We start from the raw sequence: 26747 nt of genomic DNA, 5'->3' as shown, positions 1-26747 counted from the left end.
ATTTATTCTTAGATTAATTTAAATAAATTGGGAAAATCTCTGAAGTTTCCCTGCTAGGAGCCTGTGAATGATATAGATGATTAATGTAGAGATACAGGGCCGAGCAGAAACTGCTGCTATTTGTTACACTCTGAGCAGCTTAGCTAACATAGTCCCTAATACCAGGTGACAGCCCTCAGAAATCTGCTTTGGTACTTTCATTATGGCTAGACAAAATTTAGAGGAATTTCTGAAGGATATAAAGGCAAAAGAGGGAAAAAACAATAAGTAAAAGCCACACAAAGGATACATTTTTAAAATATGGATGGACCTAAATACAAAATCCAGATCCCACTTTCATTGTCAGTTTCGACCAAGACCAGTTTTGGGATGGGGACCACCTGTAAAACTTGGAATTGTTTGTGAGTTTGATTTCCAAAATACCACCCACTTCTGTCCCAGCGTGAGCAATTCTAGGGTTTCAGTTGCGTGTAATCCTTAAAATAGACACTCCAATAGGTCACAAAGCCTACAGAGAGTCAAACAAATGCAGAACACTATGGAGACTCACATGTCTCCGTGTTGGCCTGGGTCCATGGCTAAACAGACTCGGCACATGGCCCAGGGCTTTGGGGTCTTTAAGCAGGGGCAACAATCTTGGCAGTGGCTGCCACTACTTGTCTACAATAGATCTTCTAAGAAAGCAGCTCTTTCAGGGAAGAGACTTCCAAATGAAATGATTGTTCTCTACATAAATATTTAAAGTAACTTTTTGAGGATTAAGTAATCTCCAAATTCAAATATAGATAAATTCCTGAAATTTTTGCTTTTCTCCATCGAAAGACAGAGAAATAAAAACATTAAGGTGAAGTCTTGATTTATCACTACAGAGCTACTCCACATTTATGTCCAAGACTGTACAACTTCTTCACTTGTAGCAGGTAAGAGTTGGATAGAGATCATACAGTTCTTTGCAAAGGTCATCAAGGATTTTGTGATTGTTGTTGGTTTGGGTTTTTTTAAACTGTTCATTTGTCATACTACTATTATTGGTCTGAGGATGAATAAAACTCTTTCTACTGTTACTGTCAAGCAATAAATCTGTAACAGGAAAAAATTTAGTGACAGAATTTCTAAGCTTTCACATCAGAAAAATAACTTAGGAAAAGAGTGTGTAGGGATACACTACAAATGATGTTAAGAGATAATATCATCATCAAACAAGTATATACAAGTTCAAACCAACTAATTCGGAAATTATGTTTCAAGCCAAGCACAATATATATTTAAAAAAAATACATTCTTTTTAAATTCTAGTTTAAGAAACTAGACTTAGAGTGTCTATTGTGTGAACATTAATTTGCATGACTTAGAATAGCTTCTCTAGTATCCAAAGGATAAGGAAATGTCAAAATTCAATGGTAAAGTATATTTAGCCATGAAGTTACTTTCCTGATCCTAGTTATTTCTGTTGTCTGTCAAACTGCATAATAACATCCCTTGTTAAAATGTTTAGTCTAAACTTAAATAAATTAGAAAGCTAATGGAACAGTAGAGAAAGTTTTGTCAGGAATGTCTGGTTTTGTGACCTCCTAGCAGGAGAGAAATTAAGTATTATCTTCCTTTTGAATGCTGACAAGAAGCTAAGCTTAAGTCTCAAAATAATGCATATATATGCCAGGAATTTACCTCCCCAGAAACGCCTAAAGGGTTCATGGAGCAAACAACACAGTTAGTGGGTCTGGCATTTCTGAAAAGGTAGAAATGGCTTGTGAGTACTTTTAATACTTTAGAAATTCATGCAAGAAATGTAAATACATCAAAAAAATTACTCAGCTGGAATTCATGCTCTTTAAAGGCACAGCAATTAATTTACTCAAAACATTAAGCAGTAAGCAGTCTATTCCAATTTTTAGACCATAGTTGTTATGATGTTAAAATTTATGCTGAACTGAAAAGAGTAAGAACAGAATGAGAACTTCAAAGAACTGACCCAAAGGTTACAGGCACAGGGGCAACTCTATTGACATAAGCAGAATTACCCCACAGTGATGCTGGCTTACTTCATTAAAGAGACTTCAAAGACACCTTATATAATACAAGCTAGTATTTTAAAAAGGAAAAAAAAATCCCAGTGAGAAATCCCAGGACAGAACAACAGATTCAGGTGTTCTCAAGTGGAATTGCAAATCTTAAATGTTTGGACTGTCTTTAGCAAGACAAAAGTTGGATGTTGTATTGGTTCAGCCATGTATTGGAATACAGTAACGAGGATATTTAAATCTAATAGATTTCAGGCAGCAGCATGGTACAGTAAGGTATGACTGTGGTACTCATCTGAGATATAATCTGAGATAACACCATGTTTTCCCAGCATTGTTCCTAAAAGGATCTTTTCATTCCCTAAGCACTTGCCTCCTCTTTGTACCTCCTCCTTGGCATTGCTAAGGTCTTTTCCAACATGAGACACAGCATGTGAGGCAGAAACCTAGAATATGGCTTATCAATCACTTCATTTTTTCTCTTCTGAAGCACAGAAGCAAACAAAATACATTTTTGCTAGATGCACTGAAGTTTCTGACCAATTTTGGCCATAAGTTGTTGATCTGGGATAGAGCAGGCCTGTGCCTGCAATATGGTTATAAGAAAAGAATGCATTAATAAAGTGACAGATTTTTTTTCCCTGTCCTTGAAACTGAATTTTTATTGCTAAGGGGTTATACTGCAACGTAACAACAAACCACGATGCATTTCATCTACGAATTCCAATTTTTTATTGAGGTTATTCTTCTTAGTATTAGCTAAGGCTTAATTAAAAACACAGATTTGACAAAGTTTGAATGGCCACACCAGAGCTTAAAACAAAACCTTATTTTAATGCACTGAAGCCATCTGATGTTCCACACTTCTCTTATTCTGCCATGAATTCCTGCTTTGAACCCCAAAGGCATCAAAGCAAACAGCTTCATCTAAGCTTGACAGTACACGGAAGAGCACAGAAAAACCTCCATTTGCTCAGTTTCCCTCTACTTCCTCCTGCTTTAGAGATTTTATATGTAAGTGGTTCATTTTTTTAAAGACATTTTAAATCAATAATAAAACTGCATTTAGTTTAAAAAGAGATCAGAAGATCACTAGCAGAAAATGTTCACCCACAATTCACAAAGGTCACTGCTATAAAGGTGCCGTCCATTTTGTGTTCTACCTTTCTTTTTGCTTTCAAAACTGGGGAAAGAAATGAATCCAGATTTTGCACTTAAGAGTCGTGGAAGAGAAAGGGTTGTGAGGCACTGGAACAGGCTGACCCAGAGGTGGTTCAATCACCATCCCTGGAAGTGTTTAAAAGCCATGTAGATCTGGCGCTTGGGGACTTGGTATAGTGATGGGCTTAATGAGCTCAGAGGTCCTTTCCAGCCTGCATGATTCTATGATTCTATTCTGTGAAGTGGGGTGCCCTTCCTCTTGCTGTAGCTGGATCTGATTGAGCATGTGCACCTACTACAGGGCTGCAGTAAGAGGCTGCTACCTTTGTGCAGTTGTGTAGATGATCATTTACACATCACCACTGGCTTTATTTTGTTTCTTGGTTGTTGTTGTGTTTTTTTTTTTTTTTCTTTTTTTCCCAGCTCAGATGCTATAGATTTCCTGGTTCCTTTGCAGACTTTCTGTATTGATAGGTATTTTTCAGAGTTGGTCAGAAAGCTCAAGTAAGAGTTTTTGGCTAGTCAGCCTCACCTGATTCACCTAACATCGACAGTGTAGACAGAGAGTCTGGGTGTGGACTTCTTTTCTTTCAGAGTCAACAAAGGCATTTTTGTCAAGGGAATTGCCTTAGGATGAGGTGAAGTGCATCTGCAAAGGCTGATTACATTAGTGCTGCTATTTAGGTGATCGGTATCTACATTGGGACAGATTAATTAAATTAGATACTTGTTTTCTAAAACTAAGAAGATCATGATTTTAAAGAAAATTATCTTCATACCTTGATCAGGTAAAGATGCCCTTCTTTCCAAGTTACACTGCATAATAAAATGCAACAGCCTGTATTAGACAGGATCAAGCCAGGCTGTGATTTAATAGATTCAGCAGAGGAATGACTCAATTTGAATATACAGCATTTTAAATTTATGTCAGTAGGAAAACATTTAAATTGTTTGAAACAGAATTGGGAATTCCAATTTTTTATTCCTATTAACTTGTTGATGGTCACGGCAGGAGATCAAAATCTGTTAGTACTGAAAAGTGAATATTTTAAGTATGTATTTCTACATTTAAATTCTTGTTTATTAATATTGAAATCAATCACCCACCCTCGTTCATACAGTATATGTGAGTGCCAAATCCCTCTTCGTTCTGTTTTGTGAAAATGGCATTCATTCACTCACACCAAAGATATTTCAGGGGATATCAGCACATATATAAACCAGCTAACACAGTTGGTGTCCCTCAGACAGCTCGTTATTGAAAAATTTGTATGTAAGCATACCATTCTTCAGCTGGAAATGCTAAATGCACCCTAAGCTGGAAACATTACATGCACATTAGGGTGCCTGTGTGGAAAAATATAAATCAATTAAAGAAATAAGTGCACTGGAAATATTAAACAAAGCCAATGGCTTAATCTCTCTTGTAGCAGTTTGTGAAAGACTTCTTAGTTCTCATCTCAGTGAATGGCTGCTTGCTCACAAAATTGCTGTCTCAAGCAGAAACTCTTAAGGAACTGTACTGCAGATGGATAATTAAGTGTCCTTATCTCTTTGTAAAGGGGCCATAAGGCATTCTATTTCAGCTCACTAATGAGGACCACTTTACAGTATTCCTAAGTGATGTTTGTCAAATGCACAGTGAATTGAAGTATTATTGTTGTTACCAGTCACTGAGGCTAGATTTATTGGGAAACAAACTTGATAACTGTTGATAATTTATTAGGCAGTAAATAATTATACCCTGGAGAGGGTAAAAGCTCACTAATGTCGTCCTCCAAGACCCAGACAATTTCTGCAGCACTACCGAATGGAAATTCTGCTTTAAATTATTTATTTAATAAGTAGGTGGATAGCTTGCATGCTCTTGCTATGCAATTGTTTGCCTCTTACTTCAGACTCTTAGAAGGTCTATGGGAGGGAAAAGTAATCTTCTGTTAGCTGTTGAAATGTTTCTGTAAATGCTCATATGAGGCATCTAACTGACTACATCTTTTCTCTTTCCTCTCCACCTTAAAATATGGATCTGGAATTCTTAGATATAATGAGCCTTCATGTTCCTAATGAATCTGAAACTGGACCAGTTCCTAGATCGGCAGAATCATTGTAACCCTACTAACTGCATTTCAGCATAGCCTGGTAGTTATGCTGGACTGTATTTAGGAGGCACTTCCCCATCCATTTGGACCTCCCACATGTGGTTAAGTGGTATGCATGCAGCCGTGAAGGGCTAGGGATTGATGTCAAAGAGGCTATTTGTGCTTTTGTCATTGCTCCTTGGAAACAAAGTCTTTCCACTTCACCACCCAGTCTAGTGATTATAGCGTCACAGGATGAACCAGATCGTTGAGCTGCTCCAGTGACACAATAATCCTGTATAAAAACAAAGGAGCAAAACAACACTAACAAAAAACCCAAGCAAACAAACGAAACCCCCCAAGCTTGCTTTCCTCCTTCGCCCTTACACCAAGCCAGAACTCTTTATTCTAGATCTCCTATCAGATGATTCATTCTGTGACTATGGAGGCAGTCTGCAACCCGCAGATGGGGACAACAGCACTGCTGCTTTAAGTGATGCCCTGCCGTTGCACTGGGCTCCGGGTTATGAGTAAGTGCTTCCTTAAACATTAGAAATGTGTATGTGTGTATGGATATATATAGTTATATATATATATTTACTTATACTGCCATCAACTCTAAACACTTCAGGGAAGGCCAGCATTTTCCACTCGAATCATTCAGCAGATGAGCAGGACTGAGGAAAGAACTCTAGAGTTCTCCTTTCCTTCACCTTCTAAAATGTCGTTATAACTCCAAGGTAAACTTCCAAGGAATACTTGAGTGAAAGACACAGGAGTTGCTACTGGCCTGTTAATAAAAATAGTATTTTATAAGCTATTATAAAGGAACAGAAAGGAAATAGTACCACAGGATAATTCATGATGTGCTCTAATATTGTATAAAGTCTTGGACTCCACAGTTCATTAAAAAAAAAAAAAAAAAAGCCAAAATGAAAAAAAAGACAGAAAAAGCTACCAAGGCAGATGTGAAATAGCTTTCATTAAGCCTATCAGAGGTACTTCAGGCAATACAAAGGATAATAGAAGAATGCAGTAGAAATTATAGACAGCTTGTAGAGCATGGGTGCAGAATTGCTGACACTTTCAGCTGAGAAGAAAGGGTCACCAAATAAAATAGACTTGTTGAAAGCTAACAAGAGGAGATTGTCCTTCACATGGTACAGGTATGGAGTTCCCCTGTGTGGGACACTATGGCTTATTAAAATTCATGTTGCTTCAAAAAACCACCTGGAGTAACTCATAGAAGAAAATTCTTTCAAAGCCTATTAAATAGACAGATATTGTGCCTGTGCTTTAAATTCCTGGATATGCTTGCCTGCTCTCATGCTGTTCTCCAGTCAGCTGCTTTGGATATGTGTTCCTACTCAGGACTTTTTTTAGGGGCTGGGTGTTAACTTGGCTCTTGCAAACTGTTAAGGTTCTTCTGGGAAGAGAAAAGCCTCAAGAAAAAATGCAAATAAGGAGAGAAAAAAAAAAAGGCAATGATGAGGGCACAAGCAAAGAAAAAAACAGAAGATCGGTGAGAGTTGAAAGATCAAGTCTGGTGAGGAAGCCCCATGAATTCTTGGGTTCCTGATGCTGAAGATGAGACACTAGAGAGAGTAGAGTGACAGTGTAACCTGGTATAGCCACTCTCATAGTTCTCAGGAAAGACACATTTTATTCCAGTGTGTCAAAATGAACGTTGCTTTTTTTTTTTTTTTTCTTTTTTTTTTCTCTTTTTTTTTTTTTTCTCTTCCCCCCTCTGCCTCCAGTTTGCATTTGGCCAGCTCTTTTTGTTAGCTTCAGAACAATCTCACACTGAAATATCACTTTGAAAAGACTTTTAGTGAATGTATACTTTGCTAGCAGGAAAATATATGTCTAAGTTCCAGCCTCAATTTCTTTTCTCACCTCCCTAACAAACAAACATGAGAACAGAAGTGTGCATAAACAGTGACTTATAAGAGAAGACTGCTAGACTCCCAAGACATCCAGAAGCAGCTAGCTAATTATTACTTGCCTTCTCCCCCCCCCTTTTTTCTTTTAAAGATGATATTCAGAATTGTGGAAATGAGAATAAAACATATAAAGATATAAAGATGACACTGGAGATCACGTGGTGGTACTTTGTCTTTATAAGAAGTTGAAATTGGTTTCTTAGTGCCTGTAAGTTCACACTTCAAACTTCAGCTTAACTAGCCAGATCCATAGCAAAGTTCCTGACATTATAGATAATAGCTAACCACAACATTATTTTCAATTTCATGCATCTCAGTGGATTGCAATTTTGTAATTCTTTTCTACACTGGCTGCATTGGGTTGTGGCTGTAAGAGAGGAAAAACAGAGTAGCTATTATGAACCGGAGCAAGCTACACTTCTGAAAACACACTTTCCAACTCCTTTTAGACAGGGACACAACTGTGCCCATACATGACTGTATTTTAGTTTGTAGGCAGCACTGTGGTTACCAGGAGAGCATATCTTGAAGCCATCCTCCAGGTTTGTGCCTTTCCCTGTGGTGTGTGCAACCTTTGCAGTACAACTGTGCTGTCACAAGGCTGTCTTGCTGCCGTGAACAGCTGAGCGCCTCGGCCAGCCACCAGCTGAATGTCTGTTCTCCAGTGGAGGTTGGGATATGCAAGGCCAGGCCACTGAAATACACTGGACCTCTGGCTGTAAGTCAGCAAAAACCAAGTGCCTGTAACTCTTTGTGTATTTTTCTTCCTCAAACCAAAAATAATCTTCACCCTTTTTCTGTCAGATCTGTTTGTGGTTCCTGCTGCTAAGTCTGGGAGCATATATACATACATGGGCCATGTTCCAGGTCTCCTCACTGGGGATATTTGACTGACATCCTTTTGGTTACACTAGCAAATTCTTCTTGGTTTGAGTTTTCACAAGCCAAGCACTACTTGCCATCATAAGTGGAACTGTGGTGGTGCACAGCAGCTGCACTAAATGGCTGGGGTAGAGGTCAGAGATACAGGGTCCCATACAGAAATGTAGTATTCCCCACCATGTGTCTGGAACCATGACAAGATCAGGGCAAAATTTATTTGCAGCCTGGATCTAGACAGAGATTGCTCTTTAGCAGTCCTTGAATGCCCCTGCCCTGGAATGCTGCAGCTGTAGGTAAAAATCATCATCTTTCAACCTTCACCTTTTTGGTTTTCTAGAGGCTGCTCATCTGGGGACAGAAATTTTCACCTCAGATGCTTCTGACAATGCAGTGAAAATTTAGGTCAGTTGTATTTTCCAATAAGATATGGAGAGAGGCTTTTTCTTTCTGGATTCAAAAGCATGAAGAATTTTTTTAAGTGTCTTTTGGTATGTGTGGTGATTAGTAAGTACTCTAAGACAATTAGATTCATGTAAATAAAACATTAAAGTAATGAAAATAGAATAATTCACTAAGACACTACAGAAATCTCTACATATTTGTCCAAATAGGTCACTATTACGCAAAAATCCAACAGCTGCCTTTCATTTACTGGCAGTATCTTTGAAGGACATAAGACTCATATGATTAACTCAGCCTCAACTTATTTAACATGGAAGTTCAGATCTCAAATAATGTATTAAATATGAATGTGATTTTATTGATTAAGTCAGCATAATGAACTGCAGTTTAACATTCTTTATTGGTAAGAGACAAAAAGCAAAATTCATTCACCAAATATCTGAGACGTGAAAAGCAACTAAACAATCCCTTCATTTTCTCAAAATAATCAGAAATATCAATTAAAATAATTCATTATATTAATTTTTAAGGGGTTTTTTGTTGTTTTGTTTTTGTTTTTCTAGTAGAGATTAAATAATTTTTATATAGCTAGGAAAAAAAAAATGAAATAATATTTCATAGAATCATAGAATGGTTTGGGTTGGAAGGAACCCTAAGGATCATCTAGTTCCAACTGCACTGCCTTGGACTGGGCCACCTCCTACTGGACCAGGATGCTGAAAGGCCCCATCCAGCCTCGCCTTGAACACTTCCAGGGTTGGAGCCTCCACAGCTTTTCTGGGCAACCTGCTCCAGTGCCTCACCACCCTCACAGGGAAGAGTTGGATGCCACCAATCACTTCCTTGTGATCTGCCTTAGCAGAGTTCCCAAAAGGGTCTGCTCCATGATCCTGCTGGGCACAGATGTGAGACCGACTGGCTTGTAGTTCCCTATATCTTCTATATTAGACATTTTGTATTCCTAGAGGAGAACTTTAGATTACTAACTACTTCAGAGGCTACATATTCTTTGTAATCAGTTTGTATTTCTTTAAACTTGAGCAGAAAAGCAGGCACCCTTCTTTTGTGATAGCTGTTAAGAGCTAGTAAACTCACTGTTGATTTGTTTTCATAATTTACAGCAGGAAAATAATCTCACCTTACCCAGACGCATAAAGGAGTAACAATCATTTAAGGGATTTCACAGAATCACAGATTGTTAGAGGTTGGAACAGACCTCCAGAGATCATCCAGCCCAGGCCCCCTGCCAGAGCATGACCACCTAGAGCAGGTCACACAGGAACACATCCAGGCAGGTTTTGAATGCCTCCAGAGAAACCTCCACAACTTCTCTGGGCAGCCTGTTCCAGGGCTGTCATCCTCACAGTGAAAATGTTTTTCCTTATGTTTACGTTGTATCTTGTCTTGGGGAAAGGCCCTACATATCTGAGCTCTCTCACTTGTAAGCACCACTAACCCTTTTGAAGGAAAGTGAAGAGCCTGCAAGTTCAGGTGCTGACCCCAGCTCCTCTCCTTTCCACTGAAGGCAGTATACTGCTAGTAGAAGCAGCAGAAGAGCTGCTCAGCCCTGGCAGTTCACAGCACAAACCTTACTGATTTGGGTTCCTGCTCCTCCTCAGGGCTGCAGAGAGGCTTTGCACTGCCAAGGCTGTTAACAGTCTCTACAGGGGAGCAGCCATGTGACAGAGCTCCGGGAGGTTATGGATGGTACCTGCTGTATTGCCTGGACTTGAATCATCAAGGAACAGTTGAAAGACTGATAACTGAAAGAAATGCTTATTTACATAGGGTGGTACAAGGAGAAAGTTAGTAGGCCAAAAATCAAAAAACTGAAACAAAACAAAAAGTACTTTTGGAAGTGCAATGAAAGAAGAAATTATTTCTCTTGTCAATTGTTCTTCTGTTCCAGGAAATGGGATTTTCCACATAGGCATCATTGCTTCAAAGGAGCATGACTTCATCACCAATTTATTCATCCAGAAAAGGCAATAAAAATCCCCCCAGACTCTCAAGGGGTCTTACTTTTGGCTAAGCATTCAGGTTTAAAAAATAATAATATTATTTTGCTTGACAGTATAGTAAAGTTTTGCATAAGCATGGCACTTGAAAATAGTTAAACTAACAGCAGAGACCTGCGTGAAGTCGATTAAGGTCTTGAAGCTGACCAAAGAAAGGCAATGGCTGTGTAGTTTTTAGAACTACTTTCTTTGAGCTTTGTTACTTTTTAAAAACTTACACTTCTTCCATATGTGAGCCAATGCATCATTCAGGAACTTAACGTATAAAGGATTCAAGGTCTATGTAATGCCATAGAAAAACAGTCTAGAGCTAGAGCAGGTAGAAGTGGTTTGAAAATTGTATGGAATATTAAATTAGAAAAACATCAGCAAACGTTAAACCTCCCATATTTTACCCTAAAAGAACATTACCAGTAACGTTCCTGAGTATTAATTTCCTGATAACTTTGGGCTGTTCTTGAAAACTACAGTTTGATGTATTAAGAGAAACTAAACTTCTGCTGAACATGCTTAATATACTGTACTGAATCCAGTTACAGCAGCAGTTCCTGAGAGAGGGATGAAAGGCACCAAAGGCAAGCCATCTTCTCCTGGCTACAGTAGTTCACTGAATAAAACCCACTGCTGTAAAAGAAGGAAGCTGAGTTGCTTGGTCTGTAAGAAATTAACACATCTCCTGGTTGTGATCTCTGGTACCTTAGCTGTCTGATACTGAAAGGGAGGATCGAATGAACTGGACATGTCTATTGCATCTATTTGTCCATCCCACTTTCATCTCTTACATCACCAGCAGTTTTATTATTAGTCTTTAAGCATGAGGGAAAAATATATTTCTATGTATGCTACCTAGAGATCCATCCCCCTAGGAGATTCTTTTCATATCTAATTCTAATTACTCTGAAACGAAAATCTTCCTTGGTTTAAAATTTAAATATGAGCTTCAGGATATACTTAATATGTTTGTCTCTAACTTTTGGTTAAAGAGGAACCAAATTAAAATTTCCTTGATTGACTCTTAAGTAGTTGTTTTCAGTGTGTCTATAGCAGTTAAACAGAGGCAAGATAATCTCTCCATTGCCTATAGATATTAAAATACAGAATGTTAACATATACTTTAAGACTCAAGGTAATGAACACCCTGCCTCTGCATAACTAAATACGTTTGTTAGACAAGGGAGACTGATGTCTGTAGTTGGAACAACTGCATTAGAGAAATTCAGGCCAGGAAGAATGGTTCTAATAAAAAGCCTTCTGAAATCAACGAGAGGCTTTACTTTCTTCTAGGCCTGGGCTCCAACCCCAAATAATTACTCAAGCTGGACTTTGGCCACTGATACTAACACAGGAAAGTACCATGCAACCTTTAATAACACAAATTGTGAAAGCCTCGATTCTAGTTCTTATCTAAAAAATAGAACCTTTGAGAGTACACTCTTGTGTACCTTGCTGAGGATGTCATTCCCTGGCACCTCCTGGGGAACCTGACAGCACTACCTTTCCAAATATGGCCAGGCTTTGTAGCCATTGGTTTTCCAGTTGAAGTTCATATGCAGGGATATGAACCAGGTTTTATATTGATTGGTGATGATGGATAAAAATAATAAATATGCAGCTAATAAATAGAAAGGGAGAAATGAGTTGTGTTTGTTAAAATCAAGTTTTAGATTAATAATATAGAACACCTAAAAGGGAGAGAAGAGTACAACATGCACGTAAAATGCTTGCCTAGACAATAGGATAGTCTTACAACTCAGGACTGGATTTCTCACGACTTTTCTATTTTCAGCTTTTCACAAAATCACAGAGGTAAAACATTTACTCTTTCTCTGCTTCAGTTTCTCTATCTGTGAAGGGTACCAATGCCAATTATCTGCCAGGAATTTGCCATCCTAAAATACTGTTTTGAGGTGTTCAAAAAGGAGAGAGTGTACCAAGCTACAAAGCCTTGGCATTACTGAATGCCATCATCTGGGCTGGCCAGTCCCATGTCCTGCATGAGGCTGCTGCTCTTACGCACATTGCTGTTGTTAAGCATCAGTTACGCAGTGCAGGCCACTTCATTGAGAGTAAATAAGGCACAGTCCCTTTGGTACCTATACCTCAAACTTTCAAGCCAAAAATTGAAATGATACATGTCACCAGATGATGAGTGTGTCTGGAGGACTTAGATATTGTTTCTGTGTTGTAGGGATTAATAAAGTGCTGGCCCAGGCCCTACACGGCACTTAAAGACATGTTTAAGAATTGAGTAAACTGCTGGATCTCCATGGGAATCCTGATGTGCTTAAAGTACATGTTGTTGGAATGAAGTCATAGCCTTCAGCACAGTGTGGGGTCAGCTTTTGTTTGGGAAAGTGAAGGAACACTCCCAGATGTTACCTCTACAGACAGCCTCCTGGTTCTTCAAGACTGGCATCCTCAGACATCTTAACCTCCTGATTTCTCAGCCCAGATTCACACAAACGTTCTGTCTGCAATGCATAGGAGGGAGATCTGCATTGGCATTCTAACATTAATTGTTTACCTGTCCTGAGCTAAATATAAATTCAATAAATCCTGACTACAAACAACTGACTTCAGTCACATTCATTTTTCTTTTTTTTCCCCCACTAATTGCATCAAGCTACTTTTATGTATGTAGATATCAAAAACATTAAATAACTCCCAGAGAAAAAGACCAACTTAAGCAATCAGCCTCCCTGCCCAAAGTCCCTAGGTTATTCAAAAGAAAGTACCTCATGGAGGAAGGACACAAGCTCTCTCCTCCCAGGGTTTTGCTTTGCTGTCTTAGGTAAACAACTGTGTCAGATCACAACACTGAACAAGTTTTCAACCTCCATGTGACATTTCTGGGGCATTCTTTGGCAGCCTCCCAGATACAGCTAGAGTCAGAGGCACACCTGCAGGTGCACAAGCCTTTGTATTCAAAGGGAATGCACAGTGTTTTCCTTGCTGTAGACAGGATGCTTTGTTTAGCTGTTTGCATCATGACATATTTCTGCCAATGCCTCATCTGGCACCTGCCTGAGTTTCATACTAGTTCTTCAACCAAGTTTAGCAAATGCACTGTGTGAAAACCACAGTACAGTTAGTGCTGTGTATGCTTAAAAGGGATAGAGTGTACAAAAGCGGACTTCCTTGATACACAAATGCTTGGAATTGCTGTTGTAACTTATGTTTTCACTTTTGTTTTGTTTTGTAGTTTTACTAAAGAATGTAAAAAAGGAAGAAGAAAAGCCTTTCAGAGACTGTGCAGATGTATACCAATCTGGTTTTAACAAAAGTGGGGTCTACACTATTTATATTAACAATGTGTCAGATCCTAAAAAGGTAAAGTAAATCCTTGTTTCCTTTTCTTGTTTGTTAACATGATGTTGCTCTGGCCTTAAAGGAGCATTTGGAGCCTTTACTGAAATTCTCACTCTGAAATATTGTGCCGGTATCGATAACCTGAGCTATAGTCAGGCTTGGAAAAAATACAATAGCGTGAAGAAAATGATAAACTCTGTTTTTGCAGACATTCTTCTTTCTTGCTGATAGATAATCCTTCCTAAGTTCCAACACACACTCAATAGTTGACTCATTTCCTCCCACTCAGCAAGATCAGTTGAATCAGACAATGTCTGCAAATAAAGGTGTGATAAAGTTTAGAAGAGAATTAGTAAAGCACAGTAAGGAGAAAGGTAATAGGGGAGATTATCTGGTAGGCCAGGGAAATAAGTAGCAGAACAAGTGGTTTTTAAAGATAAAGATAAAGTTTTACCAAAAAAATCCTGCTTCTCTTGCAGGGAGCAGGGAAGAGTGGTTTTGGCCATAAAGAAAACACCACTCTGAATAGTAGCACTGTATGAAATAATGGAGCATGTGTAACCCTGTCCTTCTCATAACATTTCCTTGGGTTATTTTTTGAGGAAAATGAAACATTAATCTGTAGAGGAGTCTGATTTTTTGAAAGGGTTTTTTTTCTGCTAAGGTACCTGAGTCAGTCAAAGCTAGGAGAAGAGGTGACTTTCCCTCTGATGGGGTGCTATTGGAAGCATCCCCCAACAAGGCTAAGGGCTGATTTCCTGGGAGAGGAAAACACAGTGGTGTCTGGAAAGTAAGCCAAACAGAAGGGAGGGACCCAGGTCTGTCTGTGGAATTTATTATTCCAACAGTAAAACTGTGACCCTGCAAACAGAAAAAGGCCCTAACAAATACTAGTGGTATTATTGTCTATAGCCACTTTTTGGATGATATTAAGATAAGCAAAAGTTATTTCTAACCTGACTTTGGTTTTATTAGAGATCTTTGGAACCCTGTAAAGATGTTATAGTTTACTATGGAATTAGAATTCATTAAACCTTGAATAGAATTAGAGTAGAACACTGTTATGGGCAAAGATCAATAAAAGTCTGTCGAATGTGACTGGAAATATAATTGACATGATGTAAAAACCAGAGATACCTTCAAGCATTACTGATCAGGACAAGTTCTGTAGAAGCTGCTCCCCTTAAAACAGGGATGTGTAATATCAAACTCCAAATTGTATGTATAAATTGGCACTGGCTTATCTTAGCCTTATTAATGTTCACACACCACTCCCAGAAGCTGGGCTGCAATGAGAAGCAATGTTTATCTGAAAGCACTGATGCTTCTGGCATATTTACCTTAAACCACTGGCATATTTACCTTAAGCCACCCTCTCTTTCCACTCTATCCCTCTTTGCAGACACTGCCATCAGTCAGTACAAGCAGTGTAACTTAGCTGGTATCATTGCATTATTTTTTCTTGGAAGCTTCCTGTTTCAGCAAGTGTGGTGGGTTGAAAATTCCCGCCAGTATTAAAACTCCCCCCCTAAAACTAGCACAGCAAGAAAATGTTTGTGTGTGTGTGTAGGACATTTCTGCTACCACGTTTCTATCTTGCCCTAGCAATAACATAGTAAGAGGCACGTTCATGTTAGTCAAGCGAGGAGAGTGAGTGCTTTAACAGATGTTTTTTCAGACACTAAGGTTGCATTAGAGATCTGCAAGGTAGTGCTGTGCAGAGATAGCTGAACTAACTCCAGCTGAGATAGCTTCAAAATCACATCAATGCAGTGCAGTGCCAGGGTAATTAGTGCAAAGGGAGCACCGCACTGACACAATTAGTCTGCTCTGGGACCCAGGTTCATATCCTGATAGGTACTCCATGGAGACATACCCACTTGTTGAAAGCCAGCTTAGTTATCTGAATTACTAGAATGCAATGCACAACTTTGGCTTGCCTTGAGAGGCTTAGGATATTGCTAACTTCTGCAAGATCTGCAGCCACTGACAGCTATCTCATTTGTAGTTATTTATACTTTGGATCACAAAAATATACCTTCATTTCATTTTATATATCCCAAGGGATAGAATCCCAGTGTTCAATAGAAAATATCCCTGTGTTCTGAACACAAATTTCAGTGTCAGTCCTAGTTTTCTGCTGGTCTTGAGATTGCTGTTCCATGCTGACTCTGTAGACTTGTGATGTTTTAGTGTGCATGCACTTAAAACACTCTATGTGGTGACCCTCCTCCGTTTGTTGACTTTAAAATTTAGCTTATCTCCAAATGTTTATTATTAAATTTGTAATAATTTAGTTCATAAAACTAAAATATCTAAATAATCCTGTATATGTCTGTAAGGAGCTTGAGTATTTTTGCCCATGCATTTAAAGAAGGGCAACAGTGTAATGGTTTGGATGCTCTTTATAAATCAGGTTATTTTATTAACAACAAGCTCAGAATTTGGAGATGTATACAAACTCAAAGTGGTTTGTCTTCATTCTTTTCTGGTAACAGGTTAAATATCAGAACGTGTTAAAAGGTGTGTAATGGCTGAGTGCCTTGACCTTGTCTGGGACAGAAGCCAGTTCAGGACATCTGTGGGCTAGAGCTATGCACAGTGAACAACTATAATCAGCTTGGCACTCCTGTTAATGCAGCAAGTGTTTGTGCCTACCACCATGGAAAGTGCCAGACCACACAATGATGGCTAGTGAAAAAATGTGCTGCTGCTCAATCTTCCTTTCCTTGTGCTGTTTTCTCTTAATTTCCTATATTATTCAGAAATTAAAAAAAACCAAAACAAACAAACAACTAATAGGTATCATATTTTAATATGAAACCCCCATCATTTCTTTGAGTGTGTCTTTAAAATGTGGAGTCTTAATACTGTTGAGGATTTAATGCTTTAAAAATTGGCACTGAGTTCATGAGAGCTAGAAATTACTTGTAAGGAAAGTAAATACATAATTTAGAAATTCTTACTGTAAGTCAGATTAAAGGAATTAAAGCCTGTAGATAAATGTTTTGACTCAGAGTGTCTTCCCTGAAGGAGGAATAGGGCCAAAATGTTTGTCTAGGAAATGAGGGGGTTTCTTGTGGTTACCCGGAATCGAGTTCACGTTTGCACTGCATAGCATTCTGGTTTCTTCCTATACCTGCACAGGGACTTCCCTTGCCATGCCTGCAGCAAATTAAAGCAAAAAGAGTTACACAGGATTATTGCAACAATGTTTATGTGCATGAAAGAGTTGGAACTGTTCTGCTTGAGAGGTTCTCTGAGGAATGAATTTTTACTCAGCTGAATGGGATAGTAACCTTCAATTTGGCAAAACAGCTTAAAGCTTTAAATTACCAGCCAATGCTTAATGGACTGGTTCTTGCTGATGGGGAAGCCAGATGCCTCTTCAACCTCTGCATATAGACATCTTGCTTAAAAAGAGAGATAGAACTATTCAAGAGCACAGACAATTGAAATTTAGGATAGTTGCAGTGCCAATATGGCATGGACGAGTGCATGGGAATGAAAAATCAGGCAAATTTGCTTGGATCAGTAGTCCTGAGAAGCTTGCCAGATTTTAAAATCATGTCAAACAAAAGTAGGAACAAAAATGAATACTGTCACTTGCCATACACCCAAAAATGTGAATGGATAGAAAATATTTGGATTTTCTTTTCCAGAATTTATCTTGTAGATTTAGATGATCTTCAAGGTCCCTTCCAACCCAACCTGTTCTATGAATCTATGAAAGAGGAAGGGACTGGCTTCAGGGACACTGAAGAGAAAATAGAAAATCAGTGTGGAGGGAATGTCAAGAGGAAAACAGGGTGCAGAGGAGGGTAATGGGGAGATGTTCTTTGGTCATGTGCTTAAAGAAGAGGAGCCACTACTGCAAGAATCAAGCTGAACATCAGGTTGTAATAGAGAGACTGAGGATTCCATTGAGGACACAAGGCATGAACCTATAGGAAAAGAGGCCTCCTTAGTTCCATGATGCACAAATATTTTTTTCCCCAAAAAATGACAGGATTCCAATACAAATTAATTTTATTTGGCTTTGGTGTGTTTTGTTTGTTTGTTTTATTGCATAGGTCTTCTGCAATATGGAAATTGCTGGAGGAGGCTGGACAGTTATACAGCACCGAGAAGATGGGAGTCTGGATTTTCAAAAGAGCTGGAAAGAATACAAAATGGTAAGATGGAAAGTGTGGAACAGCTGCACACCTCATAGACCTGTTAGAGTTCAAAGAGTACTTTCTATCATTTTAAACAGGTAGTTCTTCCTATAGTAATGTGGCATAGCCCTGCAGCCCTTTGTGGACCACTTTTTGTCCTGTCTGCTGCTTTCAAAAATCATAATATTATTTTTACTCACTTAGTTGAGTATTACTGCCCAGGATTCAGGGCTTTCTTTAGGATCAGTTGCTGAGATCAAAATGAGGTTGGGGTGAGGCATATGCAGTAAAGAATGTTGCTGAAATTTTGACTTGCTGTGACATTAAGGAGTAATAGGCATATGATGATGCATGGATGTTTTCATCTCAGGGGAACTCCTCCAGAACATGAAGCATCTCAGACAGGAATGAAAAGTTTTACTAGGGTTTATCCCAAGTCATACAACACCTCTGCCAATCAAGCCAATGCAATGGAAATGTTGATACTCCAAATACAATTGAAAGAAAATAAATAATCTTGCAAATTACAGATGACATGACTTCAGCAGGCTATTTGCCCTTTACCAACTCAAAAAACTTTACTCCAATCTAAATAACTTTTGTGTTTTTTTCATTTGCTGCCTGATCAGACTTTCTGATGGAGCTCCTTTCTCTGAGTCCCTGAGGGTTAGTTTGGATTTCAGTGATATTCCCAGTGAAGTTTTCAGAGCTGTCCTATCAGCCTGGAAAAGAAAAATGGATTTTTCCGAGGTTTTCCAAAAAGCACTAAGTGAAGCCAATTTTACAATGTAATAAAATAAAAGGAAATTCTGTTACAAACCTTACCATTTCAGAATTAAAGTAATATCAGATTATTGAACCAAAACTCCATTTGGGATTTTAAGGAAGCTTTCTTGTCAATATTTTTATCTCAGTTCAAAATATAAATTAGGGAGGTAAAAAATAATCAGACCTCTGCCACTATGGGTAACCAGAAACTATTTCATAGTAGGGATGAAGTAAAAATAATATTAAATGGACAAAATGAAAATTTTGAATAGCTTTGCAAAACTGGAAATCTCCTTTTAGAATTCATAAAGTTTTAATTTAGCAGAAAACTGGAAAACCATTCTGCTTTATTTTGGTTCAAAGTCAAACAAAGCATAAACCATCAATTTATTGTGGGGGAACCAAGATTTGAAGATTCTACTAGTTCTGCTTATGAGGGAAGTAAAATTTGTATGTGCCACCTAAGTAATTCTCTCCATATGGCTGTTTTAATTCATACATGCTGTAGGAATTATTGAGGTTTACTCCATTTTTCTCTCTTACAGTTTTGCTTAGCCCATCTAATAAAAACAGCCTTTCTTATTAAACTTTTCCCATGTGGGCTTTTTTCATATATATCCCTTCATTATTCAAATGTTTCCCTCAGATTTTCCCTTAGAAGAATGTGAGCCTGCTCAGGATTAGACAATGTGATTATCTTGGTTTTGTCTAGTTCAAGCAGGCAGAATTAATTTTGCTTCTCGTTAGCAATACTGTTTATACCTTTTATTTTTACCAAGTAAAAAGGATCTGGTTTGTAGTTACCCTCTAAGTAATTTCTGCAAAAGACGGGTTTTAGACTTGTCTCTGCTTCTGTGAACCATTTCTCCAAGGAAGGCAGCTTAGCCCCCCCGCTGTGATTTTATTATATCACCAAATGTTGAATGAAGGATGGTGGTGGATGCAAGAATGACCACTGTGGGTTATTGGAATATATTCCAGTGTCTGAGCTTCAAGTCAATGACACCACTCACCTAGTTTCCTCAATGTCCAGAGCAGATAGGTGGTGTCTACTGGATCACATCCCAGCTGCTTCCTGAAACATCTACCTGCTGTTGCTTCCTAGTGCAAACTGGGTAGTCTTGTGGAAGGACACAGTGCTAATTGGCCTTACTTGGGTGGCTGAGCTTCTTGTGTGTATTCTCAGCCCAGAGTTCAAACAGAGCTTTCCAGTTTTTCTAAGATGTTCTTGCTATGCTTATATCTCATTGGGGCCTCAAATCTAACAGAAATAAATGTTATCTTAATAATAGTAGCAATAAGAAGTCTCTGGAGCATCTTTTTGTTTTGGCACACTTGGTTCTTACTGAAAAAGAATCTGGAAAACTGATAAATGTATTCAGTTATGAGCATGTACTGATTGCAGCTTCTAAGCTGGACCTAGGCTCAGGTCACCAACCTGCTAGAACTCTCAGTTTTAGGAAGTCTTTGCACATATCCTTGGACTTGAAGCTAAGCTGAGATCCATTCAGCAGGTCACTTGGAAAGGGTGTGTGTGAATATTGCATGCAAAATAGCACTGCTGCATTACAGGAGTCACCTGGAAAGAATGAAGTCATCATTGGCTTTGGTTCAGTTTCTTACTGTTCTGCAGGACTGGTTATGCCATCTTCTTCCATGGTGACATATGTGCACTTACCAATGCTGTTTAGCTCTGCTGGTAGTCCTGTGCCATGCAGTGCGATTGGTGCCTTTGCTTCTAAGAGCTCATTTCTGACTATGAAATCTCTTGGGTCATTTCAGTTGTGTACATTCAGTGCTAGCAGGAAAAAATTTAGAAGAAACCTACAGCATCTGTTCTTTGACAGATTTGAAAGTAGAGCAGCATGTAGTTTCTGTGACAACAGCAGCTAAGATCACCCTGGGGCAGGTTTCAAACTCTTTTTTTTTTTTTTTTAATTTCTTTACCTGAGGAGGGAATGTAAAACATTAGAGTTCTGCTTTCTATGAGAATATAATTTACAAACCAACTGCTTACTGTGTGCAAACCTGAGCTGCTTTCAGAAGAGGGATTCCCACAAATTTACTTTCTAAGCCACGGTTTCTGGCATTCATTAGGCTGTCATTAGCAATAATCAAATCCAAACAAATTATTAGCTCATGTGCTAACTTGGCTATCAAGACTCCTGACTCAATTTCCCATTTTCAGTTCTTGGATGAATGCACCTTTCCCACTTACTGTCTCCATTCTTGCCAAATTAGGTGACAGAATATTGGATTGCCTATTCTATAGCCTTTTAGCACGTCTAGTTCAGTAATTCCCATGATTTTCACAGAAGTTATTTCACACTCAATAGTCCAACATTCATTATCAGTTTCCTACAGGGGCTTCTTCAGACCTTTAATATTATTTTCTTGCTTTCTGTCATTGGAGAAGGACTCCCAATAAATATTTCAAATTGTGTGTCTTGGCCAGCCCACCACAATACTTTTCCTAGCCAGTTTTATAACCCTCCCTGGCAGTCTTTAATTGTACTGCATGCCTTTATTGCTATAGTACTTCTCTTTTCCCTTCTCGGATGAAAGAAAGCTATCAGGGTCTTTAATCATTCATAAAGTCATGAGCTAGATTAGAATCACTTGTAAATACTAAACTCACAGCTGAATTTCTAAATTTTATGGCAACCACCTCTTGTCTGCCTGACCAGCTGTTTTTCCTTTTGGTTTCTTGAGGCAAGAACGATGTTCATCAATAAACTCAACCGCCCCACTCCTCCACCCCCTTTCAACTCAGATTCCTGATTAACATCTCGAGGTCCAACATCAGTTTGGTGCCTAAAACAAGTCTGCTGCTAGCTTGTCTCAGAAGTCATCATGAGCAGTTGTATGTGCTACAAACCTACTTTCTTTTCTGTTGAGGTTTCTTCTTTTTCTTTTCTCTTTAAATCTGTTGGGGCAAACTGATGGTTAGCTTCATGGTACCAATATGGTATGATGTCAGATTGGGATAATTTATACTCTTTCATGGCTTAAATTCTGCAACACACCAAGAGCCAGACCACTGAGATGGTTACCAAAACTTTCTCAGGAAGCATTTCTGACTTTCTTCTGAGCTCTAGTAAATTTTACATGGTGATGCATGCCTTCTGCTTACCTAAAAGACAGCTGAACACCTCTCCAGACTAGAAGTGTTTGATTTCCTTCTAGGCATAATAGTTTTTATCTCTTTTGATATGCTTCCTACAGCTCACTTCTCTGAGCAAACTCTATTTTGTACAGAAGTCCCACCCACTTCCTGGAAGACCTTCTAGCCTATGACAATCAGGCTGCTGGTCACCTCACACTCTCACCTCATCAATCCTTACAAGCCCTACAGACTGCAAGTTGCGTATTTAAGGGCCTAGCCCTACCTGAATTATTCATAACAAGTGCTACCATTCCAACAAAGATTTTACTTCTTACTACAGTCTTTTGCTTCATTCTGAAAACTTCCAGATGTTACTTAACTTAATTTTTATTTCCAAAATGTCTAGCTCCTGTTTCAGAATGTGGTCTCCTAATTCCTTTTATGGTCTCCATCTGGTTTAAGTCTTATTTTAATTTCTCTTATGAAAGTTTCAGTTCCACTTTTCAATTAAGTCTTAATTTTTTTCTGCCCACCTTTTCTGTCTCTAAATATTGCTTCAGTAGTCATACTTACATGTTCTTTTTCAGAACAGGTCCTTACCACAATTAACACTCTGTTTGACCTAAGCAAAAAGGCAAATACTCAAGCTGCTGTACTATTCCCTTTTGGAGCATTAATTGATGATGTATATTTTCTCTGTTGCAGTTTCATCTGTTTACAAAGAGCATACAAATTCTTTTTTTGTCTTCCCCAAATGCTTGAAGAATCTAACAACTACCATATAGATCCCTAGCTCCTTCCATAGCATTAGATTATGTTCATCACCTTCATTTGCAAGTGAGAGGCACATTTTAAAATTGTGTAAACTTCAAGATGTTTTTTCTCCACTATTTTAGTGACAAACAACTTCAGATGTGTTTATTTTTCAAAAGGAAGATTACATAAACCTCATGGCTTGGCTGAGGAGAATGTTCTTGAAAGAACATTTGGATTTGAATGCTCCATGTTGTAGAAATGATGTCTTTCACAATTCTCAATTTCATTAAATCTAGCTATTCCAAATAAATTTTAAGTCCTCTTTCTTGGTTTTAGAAGAGTGAAGAGTTTAATACATTTCTTTACAATGTCAGCATGGTCCTTCTTGCAAAAATGAGGGACCTAGGGACAGGATGAACTTGTCAGAAAGCACATCCTTGGAGAAGACAGAAGGCATGTTGTTTCTATACCGTCAGCAAACAAGACAGGTGATGCATGAATAAACTTATGGGAGTGAGTTTTGAGTACAAGAGGATAGAAAAGACACTCTTCAGATAGGAATCATTTTGTAACACATAGTCACAAATATATTTCTTATGATAGTGCACTTCAAACTCATGAGCTATAAACAGCTTACATCTGAATAAAAAAGTCATTTAGTTCGAGGGACTGGGATAGATGACATGTAAGCAATCTGTTTCTTTAAAATGTTTACCAAGCATTTTGGGTATAAGGAAATGATTTTTGGTGACTGGAATGTGGATTGAGATACTGTGTGAGTAACTTCTTTCATGGAGACTCACCCTTCTGTGATAAAGAATGCCATGCTAGTTCAATAAAAATCACTTCCGACTGTCTCAGAGTGACTCAGATAACTGTCACTTTCATCAGTGTTATAAAAGGAGACAGCATGTCCTCTGCTTTTCCTGAAGTCTAAATCCAGCATGCCCAGTGGAGACAGGCACGATAGCAAAGTGGTGAGAGACCATACTCAGTTTTATGGAAACGTGGTCATGCAACTATTCTGGTCCTCACCAAGCCTTAATCTACAGTATGCATTTCAATAGTATCATCTAAGGGAACAAGGATGAAACTATTTGTCTTAGAGGGCTTTGGATAACTAGACTGAACACTGGAGAAGATGTTGCCACACAAGGAAGCATCTTATTTATTGGGTGACTGGTTTTGGATGTAAAATTAAGCACAATTTTGTGTTAAAGTACAGTTGTGTACTTTAACTTTTGTGTACTTAAAAGTGTTAGACTCAGCATAGTCTTCCCTGCAAATGTTACTGGACATCAGTTCCAAGTGTTGTGTTGCCACATGGCTAAGTATTTGTGCCTGCTCTGCCCCCAGTGCTCCAGCTGAACGCTGTTAACGAGTACCCATATGATTAATAAGGTCTTCCAAAGGATCTTAATAAGGTATTCCTTGCACAAAAAACTTAAATTTTATGTCATGAGATCATGATTCAGCCTAAATATGCTAACAGCCTGTGGCAGAGCATCATGAGAAAGACAAATGTTGTTAAAGAAACTTTCTAACCAAAAGATGGCAATGCTGTTTTACAAGAGCCAGGTGGGATTTTGAGAGGGTTTTTAAATTAGTGATCTGAACACTCCATGCAATTGTGGCAGAGGTCCTGTCAAGGGACAGTTGTGTGCTCCATCATAGAACACCCTTCTCTTCAGGGAGGAGCACCTCCTGCCTAATCTATTCCATTTGGGTCTCACTGGAGCAGACCTTCACATTGGGGTTCATATCTTAAATTAGCATTACAATTCTTTGACTCCAGTGTCAGTCATCTTCTATTCCTATTCAGCTATTTAGTGTGGCAGCCCAGCCCAAGCAAGAGAGAAAAGAGCAACCAGTGAGTTTGATGTTCGGATTATTTAGACAGATTATAGGACTGAAATTCAAATCCCTGCTCAAACTCATATTCAGAGCAAAGATACAAATTACTAGGGGCATAGATGGTACGTGACAGACCAACTATTTGGGATGAATCAGTATCTCTTGTAAAGAAAACTAAATGTCTTTCCTTTTTGGAGGTAGGATTTCATTCTCTTTTCAAGAGACATTGAAGTAAAATGATTTTTAGATTTTGAATTTTTATCCATTAACCATGCAGTTAATGTTTTTGCAAAGAACAAACTAGAAAACTCTCTTAACCTCCCAAATAATCTGTCTCAGAGTACAAAAGCAGAGTTTTCTATACCCATCTCCCTTGGATGCATTTAACTGGGAGCAGCACTAAGTTTCTGTCTATTCCCACACTTGACCCAGAGTAAGGAAGCTGGTTTCAGTGAGAGCCTCTCAACGTAATTTGTCTCATTAGGAAAAGCTCTCCTGTGTTAAACAGTAAGGGGTCCAGACTGAAATCCAGGCCTGAGGAAGATGCACTGACAGTTGTGTATGGGTCACTGTAAGAAACTGAAAACCTTTGTGTAAGGTTTGTACCTCATACGTAGATTCTGCCACTGTGATTCTTCCTCTTCAGGAAGTCTTCTGCTACTGATGCTATGCATTTTTGAAAAGGAGAAAGTGAACCTAACCTCTGCATGCCCACTGCTATGTTTGGTCCAGAATGAAGTGCAACAGCCTGACCTGTTGCAGGATATGAACAAGAGTTTGAGACATTTTTAGAACTTGGAACGATTATCAGAGATTTAGTCCTTTATTGAAACGGAAAGTAACCGAATTTTCCTTTTAGTCTTTGGAGAACATACCTCTGACTTCAATCCAAACATGTTTTTAAAACTTGCCACCACTTACATGTTAGTGTTTCACAGAAGTGACTTTGAACAGTTGTCATTATTTTCCCCAATTCTTTTGAGTTAATATTAGGTAACACATTTGTTCTCTGAGGAAACTGAAGTCATTGCTGCAGACCACCCTGTTGTTTCAAATAATGAACTGAAATGAAGTGTACTGACCTCTTTAAAATCACCTTTGCAAACAAAACCTAGCCCACATTGTCAGCTAAGGCAAAACCTGCTGAATATTCCTTATGCCTTCTGGGAAGAAACTGCTGTTGTTAACCACTGAATTATTATCTGTTTTATACAGTGAATTGTCTGACAGAAGATGAACCAATAGGATATATTAACTGTGTCTGCTTTCAATTTTGTTTTGTCTATAAAAAGTCAAAGCTTCCTGTGAGTATTATCAGACAAAATAAATAAAGTAAGAGAGATAATTGTTTAATGAACTTAGAGAAACATGATTCAAGCAGCATATCCCCACAGATTTTGCCAAAGCTAATAACATTCTTTTGCACCCTACTTATTATTTTTGAATGAGTATCAGCTTTGTAAAATCTTAAGGTCATTTTTAAAACCAGTATCAAATTCCTGTTCTTTGTACTGACGACTACTTTAGTAGTTTTGACTCTCTTAGCCACCATGCAATTGGAAATGAGCTGATGTGGAACCTGTATGGCATCTAGAGTAAATGTCATAAAATCAGGTACTTCGGTCTCTAATTCCTGGTTCTAAGTACTTTAAGGTGCACAAAAGAACAACAAATTTATATTATTTTTTTTTTACATAACACTTAGGCACTGTGTCAGAATTTACACAATTTGCTGTATAGTTGTAGACATGAAGAAACAGAAAATTCCGTTGCTCCATCCTAGTATATAAGCAGGATTAAAATTGTCAGTAAAGTTTCAGAATGTGCCAAGTGTTATAATGTCTACAAGAGCAATCAATTCTAAGTACAAAACACCACTTGATGATTCCTTTTTAAAGACCTTATTTTATTTATTGGTCGTGAATTTTGTGTCTTTTTAACTGACTTCTTTCAGATCAAACTTTACCAAAATATGGTCTGGTAAAAATATGGAAATATAAATATATTCCCTTTGTGAATAATATGATAAAAAGTACTAATCTCTGGCAGGTCAGTGCAAAGATTTGTGTATCCTTTCTGTGGCTAATAGTGGAAAATTAAAAAAGCATGTTAGAATAATGCAAGCATATTTCCCTGCTCTATTCTCCCAGCTTCCACAGAGTACTAATGAGGAAAATACAGAACTTTGAAAACTATTGGAAATGTTTGACCTTTTCTATTACATTAAGTACTCTTTTGGGAATCTAAACCCTGTGGTTTGCCAATCATCTCAAAACAGTATGCAAATTTGAA

At 38.3% G+C, this 26747-nt stretch overlaps 1 protein-coding gene across 1 annotated transcript in view; it reads left to right on the top strand.

The window, feature by feature from the left end:
* Positions 1 to 26747, top strand: part of ANGPT1 (angiopoietin 1) — a 136365-nt gene that overhangs the window by 76306 nt on the left and 33312 nt on the right. Inside the window, exons 5-6 of the mRNA XM_054385358.1 lie at positions 13708 to 13835; positions 17888 to 17989. Of these exons, the coding sequence (XP_054241333.1) occupies positions 13708 to 13835; positions 17888 to 17989 (230 nt within the window). The remainder of the gene's footprint in view (positions 1 to 13707; positions 13836 to 17887; positions 17990 to 26747) is intronic.

This window comes from Indicator indicator, chromosome 12, assembly GCF_027791375.1.
Source record: "Indicator indicator isolate 239-I01 chromosome 12, UM_Iind_1.1, whole genome shotgun sequence".
Lineage (NCBI taxonomy): Eukaryota > Metazoa > Chordata > Aves > Piciformes > Indicatoridae > Indicator > Indicator indicator.
The sequence above is the reverse complement of the archived record's forward strand: the minus strand, read 5'-3'. Positions and strand labels throughout refer to the sequence as shown.